Source organism: Rattus rattus, chromosome 18 (genome assembly GCF_011064425.1).
Source record: "Rattus rattus isolate New Zealand chromosome 18, Rrattus_CSIRO_v1, whole genome shotgun sequence".
Lineage (NCBI taxonomy): Eukaryota > Metazoa > Chordata > Mammalia > Rodentia > Muridae > Rattus > Rattus rattus.
In genome coordinates, this window is record NC_046171.1 from 40535441 (window position 1) to 40560639 (window position 25199).

The following is a 25199-nucleotide window of genomic DNA, read 5'->3' on the forward strand; positions in this document are numbered from 1 at the left end:
TGTGTGTGTGTGTGTGTGTGTATATGTGTGTGTGTGTGTGTGTGTGTGTGTGTGTGTGTGTGTGTATGTGTGTGTGTGTGTGTGTTGTCTGTGTGTGTGTGTGTGTGTGTGTGTGTGTGTGTGTGTGTGTGTGTGTGTGTGTGTGTGTGTGTAAAAAGAGATGAATCAGTGGTTAGAAGCACTGGCTGCTCTTCCAGAGGACCTGTGATTAATTCCCAGAACCCTCTTGGCAGCTCAAAATTGTCTATAACTCCAGTTCCATGGGATCCAATGCCTTCTTCTGGCCTCTGTGGACACAAGATGCACAGACATACATGCAGGCAAAACAGCCACACACATAAAATACCAAAAATTTAAAAAAAAGAAATAAGACTGTCAAGGAGGTATCAGACTAAAGCAATTTCAAAACCCAGCAAGGGAAACATTAAACAATCGGGCAGCTAGGTACATGGTGGCAGGATATGGGTCCCCAAAGCCTTGGGAAGTCCTGTTCTTAGTCCCTGCCAGGGGCAGTTCCCATGGGCTAACCATTTGCTTCCTATTGTGATCTGCTCATGCACTGTTTGAGCTGCCAGGCCTCCTTTGCAGCCTGGAAGGAAGCTATGACCTTACCACTTATTTCTGCACGTCTTCAAAGTGAGCGTCACACAGGCATTGGCAAGGCCTGACGCTCAGACCATGGCCCCTGTGTCCCTGGATAGATGAACACAGGGAACACTTCTCTAGGTGTTCCTTCTTAAAGTGAGATCTTTCGAATGAATAAATAGTACAGCTTTACAAACTTGAGTCTGTGGTAAGTTGGGTTCAGTCGGACGCTGAGAGCTCAGATTGTTGGGATCTATCTTGGTGTAAAACACTTAGCTGTGTTCATGGTGTTAACAATCTTAGTGACCATGCCTTTCTTGCCTTCCACTTTAAATGCACTCCTCTCTAAATTGCTTTAAAATCCCTTCTGTTCTGATATTTGCTCCTAGTTTTCACTATAAATCTGGCCCCCAAAATGTCAGCAATAATACTACTGCCTTGGAACTTCCTGGGTTGGCCTCCACAGAGACTCAGGACATGGACAGAATGAGACAGAATTTCATGCCACAGTGTGACAGGAGTGGCTTCTAGTCTAATTCCCAATACCATCTCCTTTCCAACTAAACCTTCATAATTCAGTCTTCACCGCATTTCCTTTTGGCAACCTGGTCTTCTACACTCCTGCCAGAACTACCCACTAAACTCTGTTTCTTCATCAAGTCTCTCTGACTTTTTTTCTTTTTGGTTAGTCTTTCCGAGGGCTCTGAACAATCTGGTTAGTGTGGTGGTTTGAGTAAGGCTCATCTATTTGAATACCTGGCCTCCAGTTTGGTGGAACTACTTCGGAAGGCTTAGTAGGTGTGACCTTGTTGGAGGAGGCGTGCCACTGGAGGTGGGCTTCGAGGTTTCGAAAACCCACATCAGGACCACTTCCACCCTCTTTCTGCCTTCATCTCATAGGTAGATGTAAGCTTTCAGCTCTGCTCCAGTGCCATGCCTGCCCACCACCATGTTCCCCACCAGGATGGAAATAGACTAAGCTTCTGAAATTCTAAGCCAGCCTCCAATTAAACGTTTTCTGTTATAAGCTGCCTTGGTCATAGAGTGGAAACTAGGATAGCTAGGAACAGTCAAAGCAATGACTCCACTTCTTGGTACCGATTTTCCATGTTAGGTTTGTTTTTGCGTGTGAGAGAGAAAATACTTGAAAAGCCACTTAAAAAGAAAAAAAATTATTTTGATTCATGGTATCAAAGGTTTCAATCCCCAGCAACATGGCTTCATTTTTTTTTTTATGGGACATGTAGGGATGGGGCAAAGCTGCTCACCTTGTGACAGGCAGGAAGGAAAAAGAGATGGAAAGGGACCAGGGGCCCATGTGTCCTTCAGTGGCATTCTATCTATAATCTGCTTCTACCAACAATCTACCTGCAAACTGTCAGCTAGGCCCCAGCTCCTGTTAGCCCACTCATTGTGGACTTACCAGTGGATCTGTAGTCCACTGGTGAAGCTAATACCAATCATCACTTAGTACTTCCACTCGTTGGAGACCGAGCTTTTGGGGGAACACTTTATATCCAAACTGTAATCGATGAGGACCTATAACCTTTAATAGATATAAATTATTAGGCTGTTGCCCTGCTGTCCACTACTTCCTTGTGGAAGTCTTCAGCTCTGCACAACCTTTAAAATATGCACCCCACTCTTAGGAAGTAGCCAAGAATAGTGGCATGTGATTTACATATGTAGAGTAGGTTGAGTTGCATCATACATGTAAGGTTAGGTTGACTTGCATCATACATGTAAGGTCAGGTTGAGTTGTATCATATATGTCAGAGTAGGTTGAGTTGCATCATACATGTAAGATTAGGCTGAGTTGCATCATATATGTAAGAGTAGGTTGAGTTGCATCATACATGTAAGATGAGGTTGAGTTGCATCATACATGTAAGATTAGGTTCTTGCATCATACATGTAAGATGAGGTTGAGTTGCATCATACATGTAAGATTAGGTTGACTTGCATCATACATGTAAGATGAGGTTGAGTTGCATCATACATGTAAGATGAGGTTGAGTAAGATGTATCATACATGTAAGATTAGGTTGACTTGCATCATACATGTAAGATTAGGTTGGGTTGCATCTGGAAAGAAAACAAAATAAAGCAATAGCTTAACTGACAGAGACATTTCTTCCTCTGACATAAAAGAAGTCTAGAGCCGGGTGGGGAGATACCAAGCCACTGGGGCCCCATTGCTTCTATCTTTCCCTCTTTCATGGCTAAAATATAACGCTCTTCTCTTGATCCAGAAATGTTGTTGACGGTCTAGCCATGACAACTTCACTCCAAGCAAGGATTAGAAGACACTCTGAGTGAGGAAACTCGGAAATCTCACAGGACGGTTTTATCTCATTGGGTGGATCTTTGTTGCCTTACTGCACAACTATTGAGAAATGAGAAGACAGAGCCTTTTCCAGGACACATATGACTCTTCCTACCCTTGTGGATCATTGGCAGATATTGGTCCATCTTGGCAAAGGGAGCAGAGGCAACAGATGGGGGAGGGGATTTGGAAGTCCTGTGAGTCCTGGACAGTGAAAAAAACACACAAGGACCAGCTTTAGGAAGGCAGATAAGCTTTACTTGGGGGTGAGTCAAGACATATAATTTGGGGGACTGGGATAGGAACACTCAAGATGGGTAAAGGTCACTGGCTGAAGGCTCAGGGACTGAATGCCTCATTAGTGTGGGGAAGCGCTTCAGGAATCTCAGGTGCCCGCAGAACAGGTTCTTATCAGGAGAAAGGAAGCTGAACCTGTAATCTTAGTCTAGGCTACGTGACAGTCCACAGGTAGAAATGTGGGGAGGTTTTGAACTCTCCCGATAAAGTCAGAGAAGACGAAGCCCTGTCAATGAAGGGAGCCCTCCATACTGTGCTGAGCCCCAGGAGGCTATCCGAACAATGGCAGACTTTGACATTAATTAGCAGAGTTTTCCCAAAGGCATAGACATACATATAAATACGAAATAAAAATAAGTGTCGAAAAGTTTAAATGTGCTGAGAGATCACTCAGCCCTTAAGAGAACATGACGCTCTCTCAGAGGACGGAGGTTAGAGCCATCTGTAAATCAAGGGTTTGTTGCTGAGGAAGAAAGAGAAACAGGGATGTGTGGGCAAGCAACAGCTGTACTGGAATAGTTACCTTTGAAATATCATATATATATATATACATATATATACATATATACATATATATACATATATATTACACACACATATATGCATACACACATACATATATGCATACACACATACATATATATGTATATATACATACACACACATATATATATATATATATGCTGTTTTCCCCCATTTTGTAAAGGCATTTCTTAGAGAATTTTATGACATTTGCATGTATTAATATCCGAACTTGTATTGATCAGAAATAGGTTTGAAAACACCAGATTGTGCTTTTGGTACAAAGAGATTCTTGGCAGAGAGAGATGCTGGTAGGAGAAGGAAGATGTGCATCCTACTAAAATATGGCGGTCTTTAACTTGGCCACCTGGCTAGGTCTTCAAGTCTCCTTCCTTTTTCTTCATGACTCTTTCCCTCCCTTCTCCCTTCTCTGTCTGACTCGACTCTCCTCCCCTCCCCTCTCCTCTCTGAGCCATGCTTGAGATGTAGGCATTAATCACTGAATTTGTGATCTTAAATGTGTCATTTGGGCCTTACCTTTCACATGCGGAAGTTGGGCCGATGTTCACAAAGCCTAGACTAATGGCTCTAATCTGTAACAGAATACAAGAGAAGCACCAGTCATCTATCACCCATCTGTCATCCATCTCTCCGTAAGAACCCCATCTACCCATCCACTAACTCACCCACACAGGTATTGTGGTGCATCTTCCAGATCCCTGGGAACATACTAGAGGACGGGGGTTCAAACCCAAGCCATCAGCTTACAGTCTAGCTCATAACTTTTCCCTCCTGTCAGAAAAATATGTAATCGAAGAAACTGTCTTCAATTGCCAGTGTGCTGGGTATAGATGACTCCTGGCTATCATATAAAATGCCTCTGTATAATTCCTGTAGGAAATTTTAATATCGCTTCTGAGCTGTATTCCCAAACGTAGGTGTTAGGAAGCAGAGAAAGCAGGCTTTGATGTTGCCTTCGTTTTTAACCGTGTGTATATGGGTCTACGTCTGGGCAGGTCTGTGAGTGTTTAAGTGCAGGTACCTATGGAGTCCAGAAGGAAGAATGAGATCGCCTGGATGTAATGTGGGAGTTGACTGCTTGGTGTGGGTGCTGGGAACCAATTCAGGTGGAGGAGCAGTGTGTGCCCCCAACCACTGAGAGATCTGCCCTCAGGTTTTTGGGAGAGCGGGTAAGAATCAGGAGCTGTCACTGACGGACCTGATCCTGCTCCAGGTGCTCACAGGTGCTCCAAGTGCTCACAGATGCTCACAGGTGCTCCAGGTGTTCACATGGTGATGTTTCAGGTGTGTTTCCTGTTTAGCCCCAAAATGGTCCTATGGTATGGAGTTTGTTGTTTTCCTCCAAGTCACTGGGAAGCTAACCTGTCCCAGACCGTTTGATTCGACAGTCTGACCTCGATCCAAGGTCCCCAGCCCTTATGCTGTCAATAGAAAAAAAAGGGGTTCATATATGTAAATGCATTTTCATACACAGTTCCAGGGAATGCAATTCCTGTGAATTTAGCAGGCTTTGACCTGATGGAATCCATTTACGCAGTTGGTTGCAAAACCACCATCAGTCTTCCAAGGCCAAATATCACCTATGTGGTCATGCCTTTCTGCATCTGCTGATGAGAACAAGGTGGCGTCGGCCGAGCTGAGGGTGAGAGTCTCAGACATTCATGACAGGAACAGCTCAGCCAGTGTCACCATCAGAGATTCGCCAAGTGTGGTGCTTAGACCATCATCACCATCACCCTGGTTCCAATGAGAAATACAAATCCTCAGCTCACACCATATCGACCAAGCCGGAAACTGTTCTCTGAAGGCCTGCAGACGTCGGGGCTGCAAGCAGCGCTCTGCACGGCGCCACCAGCGCGCAGCGCCACCAGTGAACCTCTGGGCGGAAATGGAGCATGCGTAACACGGTAGCCATTTGCCGCACGCAGTTACCTCTTGAGATACAGAGGAGGAACCGTTGTGTGCTTGGCCCATATGGCGAATGGCTACTCTACAAAGCAGCACAGATGGGCAGCCTCCTCCAAGCCTTTATTTCTTCTGCTGAGCCCAGTAGAGATAATCTTTATGTGATTTCCCCAAGCAGTGTGCTTCAGTCGCAGCTGCGCGCACACACTTGTATCTGTTCTTACCCATTCGGCATCTAACTCTAGAGCGCGCCCACAGGTAACCCCTGAATTATTTTAATTCGAAGGACAGCATTTGTCCTCAGATTTAAAAATGCCCCTTTTAATATTCTTAACAACTTGGTTTGTTTTTGTTTTTGTTTTTGTTTTGTTTTGTTTTTGTCTCCCTGTAAATTAGTGCTGGGTATTCTTGCCTTCTTGCATTTGGCCATGTTGGCTGTGCACAGCATGTTATCTTTCTGGAGAGCATCTTTCCGGGTGCTCACTCAATCGATTGAGTGTATTGTTTATACATCTATTCACTAAAACGTAGCTTGCTGGCTCTCTGGCCAAAACTCAGTGCTCATAAATGCTTAACCTTGTTTCCTTGTAAATCCTTGGAACCTAGCTCTATAGATGCGTGTTTTAAGTCTCTTCTCACTTTAGAAAGACTTCAGAATATTTACATCAAGGCAATAGGCCAGGAGCATAGACCAATCAGAGGATGTAACTTTAGGTACAGAGCTCTGATCTTACAGTTGTAGGCCCATGGTGTGGGGTGGGGAGAGGGGTGTGTGTGTGTGTGTGTGTGTGTGTGTGTGTTCATGTCTGTGTGTCTCTCTGTGTGTGTCTGTATTTGTGTATGTGTGTGTATGTCTGTGTCTGTCTGTGTGTCTGTGTGTCTGTCTGTGTGTGTGTCTGTGTGTGTCTGTGTGTCTGTCTGTGTGTGTCTGTGTTTGTATCTCTGTGTGTGTTTGTATCTGTGTGTGTGTTTGTGTGTCTGTGTTTGTGTCTGTGTGTATGTTTGTTTGTGTGTGTGTGTGTGTGTGCATGCGTATGCGTGCACACATGCAGAGGTCAGAGGAGGACTTCAAGTATCACTGTTCATCTTCATAGAGGAGCAGGGTCTCTCACTGAACCCAATGTTTGCTGTTTCAGCTAGGCTGGCTGACTGTCGATCCCCCAGGATCTCGCCTCTATCCCTCTGCAGTTTCAGGTGAACGTAGCCATGCCCGACTTTTTATGTGGGTTTTGGGACCTGAACTCAGATCTTCATGCTTGTGAGACAAGTGCTGTTGGCCACTGGCCATCTCCTGGCTCTTTGACTGTTTTTCTCCTGCTCCCTGGATGCAACCACAGTAAAGCACGGTCCCTTACCATTGCAGGTTTCCAGTATCCTGTTCTACCTCTTGACTTGTCATGGGCTCAGCCATTCTCTCCTCCGCTCATCCCTAACGTGGGCATCTGGTCCATTTTTTGCATCCCCTCGCTAAGGCAGCGGGTTCTTGCCTAGTAGCCTCAGATTAGAATCTCCCACAAGCCGGATATCTGGAAGAACAGTCTTTGTAAATGTTGTCATTCCCTTTCAAACCCACAGAGGCTGTTCCCTGCAGAGGTCATTTCTGAGAGCTGATTACCACGTAAAATATTTCCCTTTATTATTAGTTCAGAATTGGTCTCAGATTAGCTTAAGTGACCCTTTGTGCTTTTCATTATGTCCGGGGCAATTCTGGTCTCTCTTTCTTTCCCTGTGGTGGCAGAAGTTTTGCAGTTACATTTCTGGCAGCTGACAGTGTTCATTGAACTTGATTTAGTGTGTTTAAGGCTCCAGGGGAGACTTTTAATCCTTCTCCTATGGAAAAAGAATAATTTGTCCTATTCTTCTACAGTAAGATCCCTTTCTAGTGTGTTTAGCATTGGGTTTCTAGGTGAATAGCTGTCTTCCTTTAAGTAGACACGATATGTAGAAACTTAGCTTTACTTTAGCATTAAATAGCAACCTTCCTTAATTAAACTGAAAGGAAGGAATAATTGATACTTGCAAATCCTGATTGAATATTGACTCAAACTGTAATAATTATAGGGAATTAATATATCTTGATTTTTTTGAGGTAAATAATTGATGATAAAAGTATTCATAAGTACTTTTAACTCATAATGAGTTAAATTGAAGTTAAAACATGAGATCAATTACAGAACTCTACTTGTATACTTCTTTTCATGAATCTTTTGCTAAATGAAGAGTGTCTATAAATATCTCCCTGTGTGTGACCTAAGCCTCAAGCCCAGACAGCTGCTGATGAGGAAAGATGTGTTTGCAGGTAAAAATGCCGCCCGTGTGGTACATCCCTTGTCTGGGCTAGGTGCTTGGTAAGCTGGTGGTTTGTAATGGCAATTTACTGATTATCACTTATGCAGCTTCAACCCAGATTTTGAGTAACCCTTTATTATTGATGGGAGTGGTCAACTTAAAACTGCACAAATGTTCTCTAGGTGGGAAAAGAATAATCTATACCTTTAAATTTTAGGATAGAGCAACATACATCAGAAACATCTTTGTTCCAATGGTTCAAGTCACAAGTCATAAGTAGATAGCATCAAATACTTAGTTAAAACTGGCTATTTTATTTGTTTGTTTTCTTTAAAAGACATTCAAACTTCTGTGTCACCCAGTAACATAAGTGCCGGGGGCCAGCCCTGACATTAGTCTTCTTTCTCCTGTTGGTTCTTCTTGAGGCAGTGGAGGGGGAAGAGTATCGGGTGGAGGATAGGGACTTTGTCTTACAAGATACTTAGGGTTGCTGTATAATAATAAGTTTACTTATCTAAGTCTAAGTTACTATGTTACTGTAGCTGATTTACTTATCTATGTCTAAGTCACTGTGCTCTGCTACTGTAACTGAGCGGCCTGTGTTCCTCTGAGGCCAGAAACTGCAGTCTCTGGCACTTAGCATCTCATTCTAAAACAGCAGGAGATCAAGTAGAGGATTACTTGCTGGAGCCTTTTCCCTTTTGTCCCTATGCCTCTTGCTTGTCAGGCCAGGGGGAAGTTTGGAGCCATAAACTTCTATTATTGAACCAAGAGAAGTGAATAGCGCTTGCAGAAGGAAAAGCTTCTACATAGCCAAATATGCATAAACGTATATAATTTCACACATGGATTCAATAAATGCGCATTTATACATTTCCACTCAATGTATAATCGGGCCCAGCTTACATGCATTCTCACAATTACATTCTTACACACACACATGCATACATTCTCACAATTACATACTTACACACACGTCCATACTTACATATGCAATGGAGCAAAAGACCAAGCGTTGGTGCAGAAAGAAGTCACGCATTCTGGATGAAAGAGGAGCTCCAATCTTTATTACATAGAGAAAGAAATAGCTTCTATCCTTTTAATGCCAAATGAATTAAACCCAAGTTTGTAAGAGAAAAGGCTTGTTCCTTTTAATAAGACTAAGCCTGCGTTGCTATTAAGAAATGACCTGTTCTGTCCCATGGTAAGGAGAAACCCGCCTGCTCCTTCTGCTCTCTCCAGCTTCTTTTTTTCCCTTTTTCCTCTGCATTCTGCACATTGCTCTCTTAGTATTTTAAGTTACCGATAGTCTCTAAGTTATTCCACTCTGCATTTTAGCTCAGTTCTCCTTAGCTCAATTCAGCTCAGTCCCCTCCAGCTCGGTCCCTCCCAGCTCTGTCCTCTCCAGCTCTGTCTTTCTGTCTGTCTTCTCTTTGTTCTCAGCACCTAAACATCTTTCAGAATACATAATCACATGTTACAAAGTTCATCACAAGTTCATATGAAAGGTCAAATCATAAATTGAAATAGAAGTCTACAACACAGAATGTTTACATGCATATCCATCAGGAGTAATTATCTGGCTAAACATTCATCACCTGGTCTCAGCTCTACAGGTTCACTGAAGGTTTAAAACTGTAACTAAGTTATTAGTGAAGTTTTGTATAGATAAACCCAGTCAATATTTTATCCTTTGTCCTTGCACCTATAATAAATCATTTGTTCTCTTTTTATGACCCTTCATAATTGTTTTACAACCTCTTGGAATGCTGTGAGTAGGAGAAAGTCTGGTCACTATCTCAGAGCAATTAACTGGGGACACCTGGGAGACTGGCAGAGTTCTCACTGCAGTTTTAATTATCAGAGAAAGACTTAATAGTGGTCCCACTATAAAAGAGCTTAATAATCACGTTATAATTTCAAGAATTCTTATAGGATCATAATAAGACTTAAGACATCATCTGTTTGTCTACACAGCATCAGTACAAGAAAGTACATCTTCGTAGATCTGCAGAGATCTGCTCCAAAGGGGTGTGCTATTACTTAATGATTGTTATACGTGTTTAATAGCAGGAATCTTTCCTAAAATGAATCCTTTACAGCCTTGCTTAATAAGGGTGAACCAGTCGCAGACTATATGATAATCCGAGGCTGGCCATCTCAGGATGATCACCCGCTAGTTATTAGCTTGTTCCGTTATGGCTCCCGACACAGAAGAGCACAGGCAGGCTTAGAACCCCCGTGAGCAAAGCTGGGAGCGTAAGCTGATGACAGAACCCTCACAGTGCGCCTGAGGTCTTCAGTACTACATTTGAGTAGCATTACATGGCTTTGAGGTAAGAAAAGGAGCCATGACCCGTGACAGTGGCAGGCTTCTTCTGCGGTCCAGTCTGCTTAGCACAACCTAGCTGGTCCCAGTGTCCCGAGTGCAGAGCCAGCAGACGCAACAGATTAATCCTCTGCTTCCAGAAATTTATGTCAAGGAAATCACGGGACATGGTCAAAGTCCAATCCACAAATTTATTGATCGTATCCATTTGTAACATTATCAAAATTGTGAGAAACTTAGAAATCTGTCTGAAACGTCTACTCTAGAGATTCAAAACATTAGATATGAAATTAAAGGGGAGTGGTTCTCAGTGAGGGGCGTGTGTGAGGGTGTCACCTAGTCACTTCTGTCAGAGCCCTCATCACTTCTTAAGAGAGACTCAGAGGCTTAGCTGGAGAAAACATTTTAGATGGAGATTCACCCATGTGAAAATCCATTCATGATCTGTCACAATCGGATGCACATTTGAGATTGGAGGGGGTCTCAATGGTACAGCACTCACCTGACACTTGAGTGCTGGGTTCATTCCCCACACAGCAGAAGACAGAGCACAGGCAAAGCATTCACTCTAGTTTTAGGGTTTTCTTTTCTTAAATCGTGTTTTAGACATACTCACACATGTTATGGCTTTAGTGTGTGTGTGGATAGGTGTTCAGAAGAAGCATTTTAAGCTCTTGATTAAAGTTTTAGAAATCCTTTTCTTTTGCTTGTTTGAGTTTAAATTTCTAGTTCTAGTTATTGATCGCTGCATACACGAGGCAGCTTACAAACTGTAATGATTGATCATCATTCACGTGGGCTAAAGTTCGGGAATCGTTCTTGTCTTAGAGTTTCCATTGCCGTGAGCAGACACCATGACCAAGGCAACCCTTATAAGGTCAACATTTAATTAGGGCTGGCTTAGAGGTTCAGAGGGTCAGTCCATTATCATCAAGGCGGGAAGCATGGCAGCATCAGGGCAGTCATGGAGCCACAGAAGCTGAGGGTTCTACATCTTGTTCCAAAGGCAAGCAGAAGAAGACTGGCTACCACATGGCTAGGAGGAGGGTCTCAAAGCCCACCCCCATGGTGACACACTTCCTCCAAAATGGCCACACTGCCTCCAACAAGGCCACACCCCTCCAACAAGACCACATCCACTCCAACAAGGCCACACCCATTCCAACAAGGCCACACCTCCTCTAACAAGGCCACACCTCCTTCAATAAGGCCACACCTACTCTAACAAGGCCACATCTCCTAATAGTACCTGTCCCTGGGCCAAGCGTATTCAAACCACCACAGTTCTGCTGGTTGGATCTGATTCAGGTCTCTAATGAAGTCGGGTGTTTGACTCTTGTTTTGAGGCTGGTCTCTTCACATGATCTCTCTAATAGGGCTGCTTCAGACTTTCTCAGAACACGGTGACCTGAAGGGCAGTAGACATCTTGCACACTGTCTAGTTTCTAAGAATGAAGATATCAGTGAAGGTGGACGCTGTGGTACCTTCTGAGGCCCTGACAGGTGCTACAGTAAGACATAAGCGTCCATCTTGTCGTAAGCTCAGCAGAATTCAAGGATCCTGGCTACATGATTTGTGGGGCTCAGTATAAATGAGATGAGGATTTTCCTGTTCAAAATGAACTAAGGCTTTCAAGGAAACAAGAGCAGAATACAGAGCAAGCTTAGGACCCATCTCTGTGTGTGGCCTATGTGATTGCCCAGGCTGCAGGCCTACGAAATTCACCACAGGGAGCAACCTGACATTATCCCTTGAAAGGAGTGTCAAGGTCACATTCTAGAAAAGCTTATGAGGTTAGAATTAGTATCTCCCATAGTCTCTGTGACTTACCTTCAATTAGTTTGGTGGCTTAGATGTGCACTAACTAAAATCGGAGATGGCCATTAACAACAGAGGAGAGACAGTTACTGAAACAGAAACAGGGTATATTTGACATATTGTGAAGGGAATGGTTATAAGAAAAGCAAGAGCTGCTAGGAGTCCACATAGAGGAAAAGCAGGGTAGAGGGGCAGCTATCTGTAAGCCAACTAGAGGCCCCATAGGAGAGACCTGCCCTTCTGACACCTTTATCCCAGGTCTTTGAGGACATGTCTCTGTTGTTAAAGCCACCTAGGTGGTGGGAATTTTATACAAGCCCTGGCAGACGAATGCCACACATCCTAGTTAGGGTTATCATTACTGTGATGAAACACCATGACCAAAGCAACTCCCCCATGGCCTGTACATCAGCTCCTGACACCAGTTCCCTGGGAAGAATTTATTTGGCTTACACCTGCCTATCGCTGTTCATTTCTGAAGGAAGTCAGAAGAGGAACTCAAAAAGGGCAGGTGTAGTGGCAATTCTGGAAGTTTGGTTTCATTAAAAGAAACAGAAGTATTATAAGACTATGTTTTCGTTTTAATCCCAGGTGTGGGATGTAAGGCGGCTTCGGACCGTCCACAGCAGCTGACTATGATTTGCCTCCTGCTGTAGCAGAGGTGTGATTTTGCCAGATGCAGATAGTTTTTGTGATTGTGTGATGCTTAGAATTCTGGAGACTTTTCAGAGCGCATATGAATGCTAGGGCCCCAAGAGGCAGGGATGGAGGGGGGGGATGGGGTGGGGTGGGGTGGGGTAGGGTGTGATGGGGTGGGGTGGGTGGTTTATTAGTAGTCCTGTGAGAAGAAGAAATTAGATATCTTGAGAGTGAAGATCAAACTTGTCCCTAAGGAACTTGATGCCCTTAATCGGCAGGAAGTAGTCTAACGATGATGCTATTCCTTTCAGACCCTAGCTTTATTCAGGGATCTCTTTCCTTGCCTCTCTACCCTTTTTATTTTTCTCTCCTATCTAGTGTGAGGATGGTTGAGTTGTCATGTGGATGTTAGATACTGAACCTAGGTCCTCTGAAAGAGAAGCCATTGCTCTTAGCTGCTGGATCATTGCCCCAGACCAAGTTTTTACCGTTTTAATGTTTTGGCTCTACCTTCATTGCAACCATACCCTTTGTGGGCTACTCTTGGTTCACATACCCTCTGCTGTATTTACTTCTTTTGTATTTTCCTTTTGATATTGATAAAGCAGAAGCCCAAGACTACAAGTTGGAAGAGGGGTCCATTATTCAAACACAAGTAGAAAGGGCACAGAAAATTCAAATAGTTTCTTTAAGTTGAATCTCAGCTTTCACAGTTTACTTGGGTGACACTTGCAAATTTGGATATGCAACATGTGCATGTCCGGGTTTAACGGGTGCTGTTGACGGCCATTTGTCACTAGTTCTTCAGTATCAGGACTGTTCTCACTCTTGAAGATGTGATTGGGATATCCATGAGAATGGACAACTTTGGCTTGTTCCCCAACGAGCTCATAGCTTAGACTTGTTCCCCAACGAGCTCATAGCTTAAATAAAATAGCCTACGAGTACCACATGGTTAGTTATTTCTCCTTCAGTTTCCTGTGACCATCTTCGTCAGCGTTCCAAGACAAATCCTCCCATGCCAACTCTATACTATCACCCTCCTACCCACCCCCTTCTTTCTCTGCCAATGCCCCGCCTTCTAATCCTGCCTCAGCCCATTGGCCATAGGCTTTTATTGACAGGTGATGCTTCCACACAGCATGTGAGAGATCCTCTCTACTTCTTTCACCACACATTTTTCTTTTCTTTCTTTTTAAAATTTGTTTTCTTGTATTTCTTTTTTCGTTGGAGTACATTCTCGACTTATAGCCCAGGCTAGCCCAGAGCTTATGGATTTCGGGGTAGCCTTGAACTTAACACTAACTTCCTGCTTCAAGTTCCTGAGGGCTGGAATTACAACCACTATACCCAGCTCTTCATTTCTTTGACTCATACATGGCATTGAATGTTCTCCTCATGTACTATGCACATCTTCATTGGAATTCGCTTAAATAAAAAGGTGTGTGTGTGTGTGTGTGTGTGTGTGTGTGTGTGTGTGTGTGTGATTCTAAGGATCAAGCCTACTTAAAAAAAAAGTAATGAAACAAATAACTGAAAAGACCCTGTCAGGAAGGTCTGTCAAGATGAGATCTGGTAATAATTTTAAGTACTTATAGTAAACTGAGAGAATTAGGCTTGTGACAGTTACATCAATTGCATCAGGTAAAACATTTCTTATTCCTATTACAATATTTAGGTATTTACTTCTATAGGTATTACATAAATCTAATATCAATTTAAGTTTCCCTGTGGTTGTGGTGAGCTGTCCAAAGACTTCACTGGGGCAGATTTACCACTTCCCTCCTTGGGTGGCCAGGGTAGGACATATTGGGGCCCACAGCCTCTGCCAATGCTATTTTGCCCTTCATTTTCAGTGAGCCCAAATCCTCCTCTCATTTGGATCCACATACCATTTTTAGATATTGGCTCCATTTGTGTATCTGTGGTCTCACATTTTTTTTTCTTTCTTTTTTTCGGAGCTGAGGACCAAACCCAGGGCCTTGCGCTTTCTAGGCAAGCGCTCTACCACTGAGCTAAATCCCCAACCCTGTGGTCTCAAATTACAGTAGATAGTGCTTTGTACACAGCGCCTGTAACCTCAGAGCCAATGGTCATCCTGCTTACCCCATGTAAAGGCAGAGGAGTAACATATAACCGTGCTTGTCTTTAATTTCACAGTTCAATTACATGTAAACAAATCCACCGTGAGGGCAAGTAGATTATTCTGAAATGGATACAACTCATTGCTATTGATTGATTGTAGAATAAAAAAATATCCCAGAGGCAAACTTCTGTGCTAGTACCTCAGTTTAGGGTATCTATGGCTGCAATGAGACACCATAACTAAAGCAGCTAGGGAGGAAAGGGTTTATTCAGCTCACACTTCCACAGCCCTGTTCATCAGTGAAGGAAGTCAGGCAGGAACTCACACAGGTCCTGAACCTGAGGGCAGGCACTGATGCAGAGACTATGGAGGGATGCTGCTTACTGGCTTGCTCTCATGGCTTGCTCAGCCTGCTTTCTTATAGAACCCAGGACCACCCGCCTTAGGGGTACCACCCACAATAGGCTGGACCCTCCCACACCAATCACTGATTTAAAAAAATGCCCCACAGGCTTGCCTACAGTTGGATATTATGGAGACATTTTCTTAACTCTTCTCATTTGACTTTGTCTTGTGTCAAGTTGACATACAACTACGAGTCACTTGTTTTTCGTGAATATTTGTGAACTATCACTTAATTTATGTCTCAGACACAATTGATCTGAAAGATCAGAGGCCATGCTATTCCTGACCATGACAGGGCTCCTGCTGGCCATGACAAACAATACCATGAGTACTTGAGTTTTAATTTGTAAAAACAAAATACTAATATTTAACCTACCTCAAACTCACTTAGTGGTTTTATGCTGATGAATTCTTCATGTTTAATGTCCTTTCTCCTAAGTCACAATTTAGGACATGAAAAGTAGCCCAAGTCTACACTTAACCTGGTTCATGCTAGGTAGCTCTGTGTAGTTAGGAGAAACATCCCTTCTTGAAGGCTACATGTAACTATTGGAGTCCTTGGCAAGATGGAAAAATTCTTTCAATAAATTGGAATGAGATGTTCACAGCCTCCAAATTGTTGGCGAATCAATCCTGTGCTTTGAGCTTAAAAGGATGTCTAAAGTACTCAAGACAAACCCAGTGTGACGTCCATTTGTTGCCTCAACACAGAGTTAATTGCAATTTTAACTTCATATAATTGAAGTGTACCTCTGAACACTTACTGACATTTTACCAAATCACGCTTGTATTCTTAATATAAATATAACGAAGCCTTATCAAAGCAGAAATGTCTTATCTACTCAAGTGCTGCTCTCATCTTGGTTCCTAGTGGCCAGAAGCTGGTAGGTAGCTCATGGTAGGACATCTCTGAGTGGTCGTGAAACCCTCTGATGGCATCGGCAATCTCCAACATTTACATGTATTCTTATTTTTTATTTTTTAAATTGGAGCTGAGGACCAAACCCGGGACCTTGCGTTTGCTAGACAAGTGCTCTACTACTGAGCTAAACCCCCAACCCCCCTTACATGTATTCTTAACACTTAGTTGTTGTTGATTTTATCTGGTCTCCCTTTATCCTGTCACCATGTATGTCCAAAGCTCACTGCTGGCCCTTGCTAAATGGTGTTTGGACTGATGAATTGTTCATGTTTAATATTCTTTCCTTGGTGTCACATTTTTAGGACAATCTGATTTTTCTAGGAGATCCTCCTGATTGAGACAATGTGCGCCAGTGTCCCAACTCTAACACAGCATGAGCAGCTACAGTCCCTTGTGTGCCTTTTCCCCATTCTCTACAGCACCTCGTAAAGAAATCAAAGAAACGCCAGAGAGGAACACTAATTGGCGTGTTGCCTCCTCGGCTTTGATCTTCCAGGAGGTAGATCTGCAGGCTTTGTTCTAGAACTCACTCCTGGCTGCAGCAGCCATTAAGCTATGTCTGTGTGGTGCTGTTTATCAAGTACATGGTAGCTTAAAGAAAATGTTTCATTCCTTCAGCTATGACATCCTCAAGCCTGTGGCCATTTGTTATGCACTGAGAGCACATGACCTGCATTGAAAGGACCACCAGATGCTCTTTTTGTTGTTGGAGACGTTTATAGCATTTGACAGCTAATGCTGTGGCTTGCCAAGTAGCCCTTTCAACATTTTACTTGTGAAATACACTTGATCTTAGCCAAAAGGCTGAGAAGCTTTTCTTGTGAAAAAAAAACATACAAACAAACAAAAAAAACCACTTAACAATAAAACATATTTTGGTTTCTCTTCATAGTTTTTCTTCCTTTTAAATGGAAACAGGGTCTTGCTAACGTAGCATAGGCTGTAGATTCCAGCCTGTCTTCAAGCTTCCAGTCTTCATGCCTCAGCCTCTGGAGTTCTGGGGCAATGCAGCAGTCTGTCATCATGCCTAACCTTGATAGTTAATTCATTATTGTTCCTAATCCATTGGATATCCAGTACTCTCTGTCACTTTCCAAGGAAAGATGTCTCCATAAGCAAGTGCCAAGTATCGTTAATGTTCCTTCCTGAATACTAATTGCCCTACTTGGCTCGTCTGTTGCTGTGATAAAATACTGGACCAAGATAAAATTTGGGAAGGAGAGGGTTTATTTGGGTTGCAGATTATAGATAGCAACGTAGAGGAAGCCAGGGAAGGAGCTGGAGACAGAAACTGAAGTAGAGACCCTGGAGGTACACTGCTCACTGGCTTGCACCCAGGCTCATAGTCAGTTACATTCATTACACAGCTCAGACCCACCTGAGTAAGAATGGTACCGCCCACGGTGGACTGGGCATCCGCCATCAACAACAATCAAAAAAATGTCTCACAGTCATGCAACAGTCCTTCTTTCCAGGAGTGTCAAACGGAACATCAGAATTAGCCATCACAGTATTCTAGTGAACGAAGGCTTTGCAGATCATTTCTTTCTGAGTATTGCTCCTTCCTGCTAAACATCCATTTCTATGATTTGCATAAAGTACAACTGCTTTTAATCAATGGGGCCAATCATTTGCAGTGATGGTCGTGAACAAGTCCTCCCTCCCTCTTTGTGTTTGTCCCTTCTTCCCACGGTGGCTGGAATCTATTGCCTTTTCTGGGATCTGAGCTGGCTTTGTGATTTATTTTGACTGATAGGATGCAGTGAAATTTTTTGACATCGAGATGAGGTTTGACTTGAAAGGTGTAGCCCCCACTGTTGCCCTCTTCAAAGCCAGCCAGCATGATTAAGATCTGCCGATCCTGCTGGGAGGCCTGTTAAAGAATAATCTTAGACAGAGACCTATAGATGAAAGGACACCGTCTGTGAGCCTAGAGGGACGGGGAGACTTGTGGGAAAGTGCCCCAAACAGGTTGTACTTGATTGCACAGTAAAAAGCAAGGGATGAGATGTGGGCATGTTTCCATAGTGATTTTGGTTAGCCTTTGAGATTTTGTGACTTGCCTGGGCTGGGTACTTAGCAAGGTTGAAGCTGCCAGTGTTGGCTGATGTAGTGACTGACAGGATAATAGTCACAATTGCCTTGAACAGTTTCTACCTTGGGCTCTCTTTAACCGAACCTCCCGTCCAAGCAGCAGATCCTGTCTTGCAAAAGCCCTGTTGCAACAGCTGCCTTGAGCGATGTTATGGGCTAAATCCTGCTTCGCTGGCGCTACGGAATGAGGCCTTGATTGTAAATACCGTTGTTGGTAGATGTATGACCTAAAGTGAAGTCATAAGAGACCGTGCTTGGCTCTAATCCAAGATGGCCGACGCCACTGCTTGGCTCTAATCCAAGATGGCCGACACCACTATGAACAGGGGGAACTTGGACATAGACACAGAGACACAGAGAATACCATGCGATGGTGGAATCAGGAACCAGGTGATGCAGAAGCTAAGATTGTTGAGCCTAGAGAGGGGTAGGAACAGTTTCTCCTATAGGGAGAGACATGGACACTGAGATGTTGTAATGATGAGGTGACAAACTTCAGGTTTTAAGTCACCGGGTCTAAGACAGCCTAGAAAGCTCACTCCCATGCACAGTCCCTCCCCTTCAGTGTCTCCCTGCAGATCTGGGTGGATCAGTCTAGGGATAGACTTGTACTCTGGATGAGGATGCTGTCAGAAAGGCATCACATCTTAATCCAGTTAAAATTAAAATTGTCATTGCTTCAGGAAGTTGTGTGAAAGGCAACTTATGGGATCTTGGAAGCATAAGGAGAGGAAATAATATTTGATACCAGAACCTCTTCAATACCTTTGAAATTATACCAGACAAGATTGTTTCCTCTACCATCTCTGAGACTCTCCTATAAAAAAAGTGTTTTCAATTATTCAAGAGTTTACCAGACATTATCATTTACTTGCTTTGCTCAAGAAACATGATTTAACCAACTATATTAAACTTGGCACCTGTTAATCCCGAGATACTCATTTGCATGATCTGGGGTACCATGATCGCTGCAAGCTGATATTAGAATCTTAAAAGTGGCATATCTTACCCAGAAATCTCTAGTACTTTGTAATGACAATAATATTGTCTGCATTATGCAGTAATAATGGAAATTACATTTGTAAAATAGTTCACGGTAATGGGACCTTCTGAAAGGCAAGAAAAAGGAAATGCGCAACCGGAGAGAAAAACTTGTTTGGTTCACTGCATTCTGGTTGTCTGTATTCTCAGGTTGGGAGGCAGGGAAGAGCTTGTGGGCAACTCCATGCCCCACCATCCAAAGGCTGAGCAATAAAGAGCAGCCTGGACCGTTCCCGTTAGAGTGGGGACTCTCAGGCTCTGGGGTCAAAGGTGGGGTGTTGTCTTAGTGGGCAAACCGTTTGTCCTTTAGAGATTTTCATCGAGTGAGGAAAAGGTGGGTTTCTAAAGCAAGCATGCATTTGCTATAACTCAGCGTTATTTGGTTCTCTTCTGGTTGCTTACAACGTTTGATTGACAATTTACTTAAAATATATCGGGGGGCTGGGGAGTTTTCTCAGCAGGTAAGAGCACATGTTGCTCTTGCAGAGGATGCAGGTTTCTAGCACCCATGGAGCAGTTCACAACCATCTGTAACTCCAGTCCCAGAGGGGTTCTAATGCCCTCTTCTGACCTCTATGGGTCACCAAGCACATACACATGTATACACATTCATGTATGCAAAACACCCATGCACATATGAATACAACTCTAAAATGAGCCTGGGCCATATATGATATATTCCTCTGTATCTTTACCAGTAGAATGTTTCGGTCCACATTAGGTTAATGAACATTATCCTGCCATTCACCCACTCCCCAACTTCTTTGTTTGTTTTTCCTCCAATCTACTCTATTGAGCTACCCTGTCCTTTTCACATTTAAATTTATCTTACTCATCCTATCCAAACTCTCGGAAAACCATGGTGAAGATAAGTCTGTAGGGAACCTATGGAATTCTTGGCTGTGCGGCTCAATACGACACACGCTGCTCTTTGAATATTGGGTGCACTCTGTACCAATGAGGACGTTTTGTGAAATTTTGATTAATTTCTTTTGACAGCTTCATTACCCTTAATCCAGGAGGATTCCATCTAAAACTGCCAAGATTAAACAAAGCTATGGTAGCACCAGGGAACTGGGATGAAAAAAAAAAAGACGGTGAGATCATCCCCTCGGGTCCCATTCATAGAATTAATTTAGGCTGGCCCATACTCCCAAAGAACCTCCTCTTCTCGGTTATCTCCACGCAGAAGAATGTTGGTTTTCACCTTTTCCGTTTGTTTTGAAACCACGGACCCACAGCCAGTTTACAGACGCTGACTTTCCTAAGGCCTCTTGGCTTTCCATTCCAGGAAGTCCAAGCAAGTGTGCAAGCAATGTGTTGCAGGTCTCAGGGTGTTAGCCAAAGCCCTCGTAGCAGTTATATGTGATGTCTCTGTACCTTCTCCTCCATGCATCTCTGAACTCACTCCCAGGGGCCTCCAGGGCCGTGGCTCTCATATTCCAACACCAACTGGGAAACTCACCAAAGCAGACAACAGTACTGACCAAAGGCGGTGGGCAAGATTGTGTCCATCCATGTTTATAAACCAGCAAAGGTGGTCTCCTTCTGCAGAGTCGGATCCTAGTGACTCAGGCCAGCAGCTTCCTGGGGCTGCAGTGCTCACCTGGTGTGTTTCCCTCCTTCCCAGAATTCCTTGTGTCTGGTGCTGTCAGACTCCCTTTGTGTGGTGAAATTACCCACTTTGAAAAGTACTCTGAAAATTCAGTGATGCTGATTCAAGCACCTCGCTGACCCACTCTAAAACTCCCTGGAACACTGAGTTATGCTTTCTTTCCTTTTGTGATTTCCTGGAAAGAAATATTCTTAAGTGGTTAGGAACACGGGAGCTGGAGAGATGGCTCAGTTTGTGCCTGCCAAGCAAACATGATGGTGCAAGTTTAGATACCCAGCACCCACATAACTGCTGGGCACAGTGGCATCTATAACCCCAGCTCTGGGCGAGGGGGTGTCTGGGGTAGAGATAGGGTGGCTCTTAGAGCTCATTGGCCAGCCAGTCCAGCCCCAATCATGGACTCCAGGTTCAACAAAAGACCTCATCTTGAAAAGTAGTAAGGTGGAGAGACACCTCATGTTGACCTCTGGCTTCCACACATACGTGTACGTACGTGCACGTGCCCATGCCTGCGCGCACGCATACACGCACATGCACATGCACATGATCTTAGTGTTCTATAACTGTGGAGAGACACCATGACCACGGCAACTCTAATAAAATCTATCATTTAGCTGGGGCTGGCTCACAGATTCAGAGGTTTAGTCCATTCTTACCACAGCAGGGAGCATGGCAGCACGCAGGCAGACGAGATACTGGAGAGGGATCTGAGAGTTCTACTTCAAGATCTGCAGGCAGAGGAAGGAGAGACTGAGACCTGGCTTGAGTTTTTGGACCCTCAAAGCCTGCCCACACTGAGACACTTGCAAGGCCACACCCACGCAACAAGGCCACACCCACCTAAGGCCACCCCCACCCCAACGAGGCCACGCCCCCTAACGGGCCTCGCGGTATGAGCCGCTGTGGGGCACTTCATTCCTATCACCACAGTCACCAACAGAATCACCCTTTCTTTAGTGCTGATGTGTAATGACATGGACCTTGCAAAAGGAAGTACTTAGCATGGGGTCTGGCACATTTTAGTAACTTGGTAACTTTTTTTTATGGTGCTGCTGGTCATTGAAAGTAGGGGCCCCATGCCTGTCACCCAGGAAAGTGCTCTGTCACCAAGCCATGCCCACCCTGTTTCCGTTTTGTTTTTTTTCCAGGAGGTATTTCGGATCCTACTATTCCAATGGAATTTGTGCAAACCCAGCAGAAAGGAGCTGACTCTCCTAACCTGATTAATTGCAAAGATAATCTCTCCCATCCATCCTATCACCTTCCTTTATTCCATTTAACTTAGGAAGTAAACCAAGTCAGATAATCAGATGTTTCACGGTGTGCTGTTTGTTTTGTTTTAGAATGTCATCCTGGGATATAATTAAAACAAATCATAGAATAATAATTCCAAAACTTGGAAACCCCAAATCTCTGTCTTGGGCTTTAAATCCTCTAGGGGATGATGCTTATGAGAATGACCGGGCAGGCCGGGCTCTCTGTCATTCCCTCTGTGTGACCACCACCATTCCCTCTGTGTGACCCCCATTCTATGAGGACTTGGCTGGGCTCTTTGCAGTGGCCAGGGTTGTGGGGAAAGCCTGAAGGGTATGGGGCTCTATGATGAATGCACCCTGGTTTTCCCTCCTTGGACATCTAGTGCACTGGGCAGAAAGCAAGAGAGTCCACAATGCTGTCCACCTAGCACTGTTGCTTGTAGACATTAATGGTGTGAAATAGGGGTAGAAATCTGTCATACATGGCTACTTGGTTATTTAGATTGAAACACACACATGTAAGGCTTAAAAGCTGACACCAACATATAAGAGAAAAAATGCAATATTTGTCTTTTTGGATCTTGATTAGAAAAGTGAAGAGAGGGCTGGAGAGATGGCCCAGCTGTTAAGAGCATTGATGCTCTTCTGGAGGTCCTGAGTTCAATTCCCAGCAACCACATGGTGGCTCACAACCATCTGTAATGGGATCTGATGCCCTTCCCTTGTGTATCTGAAGACAACTACAGTGTACTCACATACATAAAATAAAATAAATAAATCTTTAAGAGAAGAGAGAAAAGAAAAGTGGGAAGAATATGATAAAAATATATTGTATAAAAATATTTGATAGCTTTTTTAAAATGGACACTTGGAAATAATTTTCAACTCTGAAAATTTAAAAATCCTGTTGCCATTGGAGGTAGACATGATTGATGATTCAATAGAATACAACATGATACAATATGATACAATACGATACAATACAATACAATACGATGCAATATGATACAATATAATATGGAGGTGATAGAGTGAATGATGAAGCCTCATTTTATTGCTTTGTTACAGATTGATGTTCTCAAGGCAGATCTGGAAAGTGCCGAATGGAAAGTTCTAGAAAACCTTATTCTGGAGGATGTCCTTGAACAGATCGGCCAGCTCATCTTCGAGATTCATCTCCACTGGCCTGGTTTTGAGGTCAGTGGCAGTGAGAGCAGCGTGGTGCGGTTTTGGTACAGCCTCCTGAAGGAGTTGGAGCGGAAGGACTTCAGACTTTTTCACACTTACAAAGACTTATCTAAACCGCAGCTCTTCCTGAAGAAGGACATTTTCAATGCTAGCAGCTGTTATACCTTGAGTTGGGTGAACACAAGATGGAGGTGAGACGAAGCCTCATGCACAACACAAGGAAATATGGGCAGATAGATGCTTCCGTGCTTCCTGTCATGGAGTTACGTCTCCAGTCTCCACTGGCTTGTACTTGCTCGAGAAGGGGCTTGTGTTATTGTCTCTGCATTACATGCTGAAGTCCGGATGAATACCTTTGAGACCTTTGCCTTTGACGGAGTAGGGTGTGCCCCTTCACTGTCCCTTGGATGTAGAAATACCCTGCACATGCCAGCCTGTGTTTTTTAAAAAATTCATTATGTATCTATAGTTCATGGATTTACATTAAAATGAAATTTTATTATTTCATACTTTTTACTAGGTTGATCAGGTTTTAAAACTCACTGTTCAAGTTGGGTCCCTCTGCAGAGGGGTGGGGTGGTACCTGCCTTTCATCCCAGGCGGAGGCACCTGGATCTCTGAGCTCAAGGCCAGCCTGGTCTGTAGAGTGAGTCCCGGGACAGCCAAGGCTGCACAAAGAAACCGTGTCTCAAAAAGCAAGCAAACAAACAAACAAATAACCCAAACAAAACAACCAAAACCACTCACTTGACTTGATCTTGCTTCCTTTAAGGTTTCTCTTGCCCGGCCAGCCAAGGCTGGGCTGTATACCTGTGGATTTCAGTCAGTGCATCCCAGCCTTTGCGAACGGAGGCCATGCCTCGGCTTTCTAAGAACTGCTGATTCTAGTTCCTGGGAACTTCAGATACATCAGGTTCTGTCAGAACTTCAAGAACTCCAAATTCCTTTTCAGACTCAGCTGTAAACACGCTTCATCATCTATGAAACGAGGCACAAAGCAGAAACCGAGTGCTTTTGCTATTGCCTTGTCAAACCTCAAACCTGGCTGGCACCTCAGACTTACTGATGCTGTCAGATCTTTCCAAACACACGATCTCGGGGCTGAGGAGGTGGCTCGGTTAGTAAGCTGCCTGCTGCGGAAGCACAAGGGCCAGAGTCTGCATCCCCACAGTGCAGGGATGAGGGTGGGCTGGACAGGCTGCAGCTCATTGGTCAGGCTACCCTAGGTGAATTAATAAGCTTCCGGTTCAGTGAGAGGCCCTGTCTCAAGAGATACATTGTAAACTTAGGCATAGTGGCACACACTAATCCTGACACTTGAGAAAAAAAGGCAGGTGGTGAGTTCAAGACCAGCCTGGACTACGTAGTGGATTAGAGGGCAGCTAGAGCTCCAGAGTGAGACCCTGCCTGAAGGGGAAGAAACTTGAGTTGTACAAAGACAAAGGAAGACACTGATGCCAACCAATCTTTCCCTCTCCTTCTCCCTCACCCTCTCCCTCCCCTTTCTCCTGTCTGTCTGTCTTGCTGTGTAGCCCACAGTGGTCCAGAACTCACTAGATGTCTCAGGTTGGTTTTGATCTTTGATCCTCCAGTCTCAGCCCCTGACTTCACTTCTTCTTCACAAAAGTTTTTTTTTTAATTATGCAGAAATTCTTATTTATAGAAATAGACTGTCCCGTGGATGATTTTCAAAAGTTTTCTGCTACTTAAACAATATAAAATAAACAAAGTTAAGGGTTTGGGGGCATTGTTTTTTTTTTTTTTTTTTTTTTTTTTTCTTTTTTTTTTGAGCTGGGGACCGAACCCAGGGCCTTAAACGCTGCTAGGCAAGCGCTCTACCACTGAGCTAAATCCCCAACC

The 25199-nt window shown here is 43.8% G+C and overlaps 1 protein-coding gene across 1 annotated transcript in view; it reads left to right on the forward strand.

Annotated features, from left to right (window-relative positions):
* The window catches only part of Mettl24 (methyltransferase like 24), a 117009-nt gene extending 93161 nt beyond the window's left edge, over nucleotides 1–23848 (forward strand). Inside the window, exon 5 of the mRNA XM_032888842.1 lies at nucleotides 23220–23848. Within this exon, the coding sequence (XP_032744733.1) occupies nucleotides 23220–23534 (315 nt within the window). The 3' untranslated portion in view covers nucleotides 23535–23848. The remainder of the gene's footprint in view (nucleotides 1–23219) is intronic.
* Nucleotides 23849–25199: the final 1351 nt, after the last annotated feature.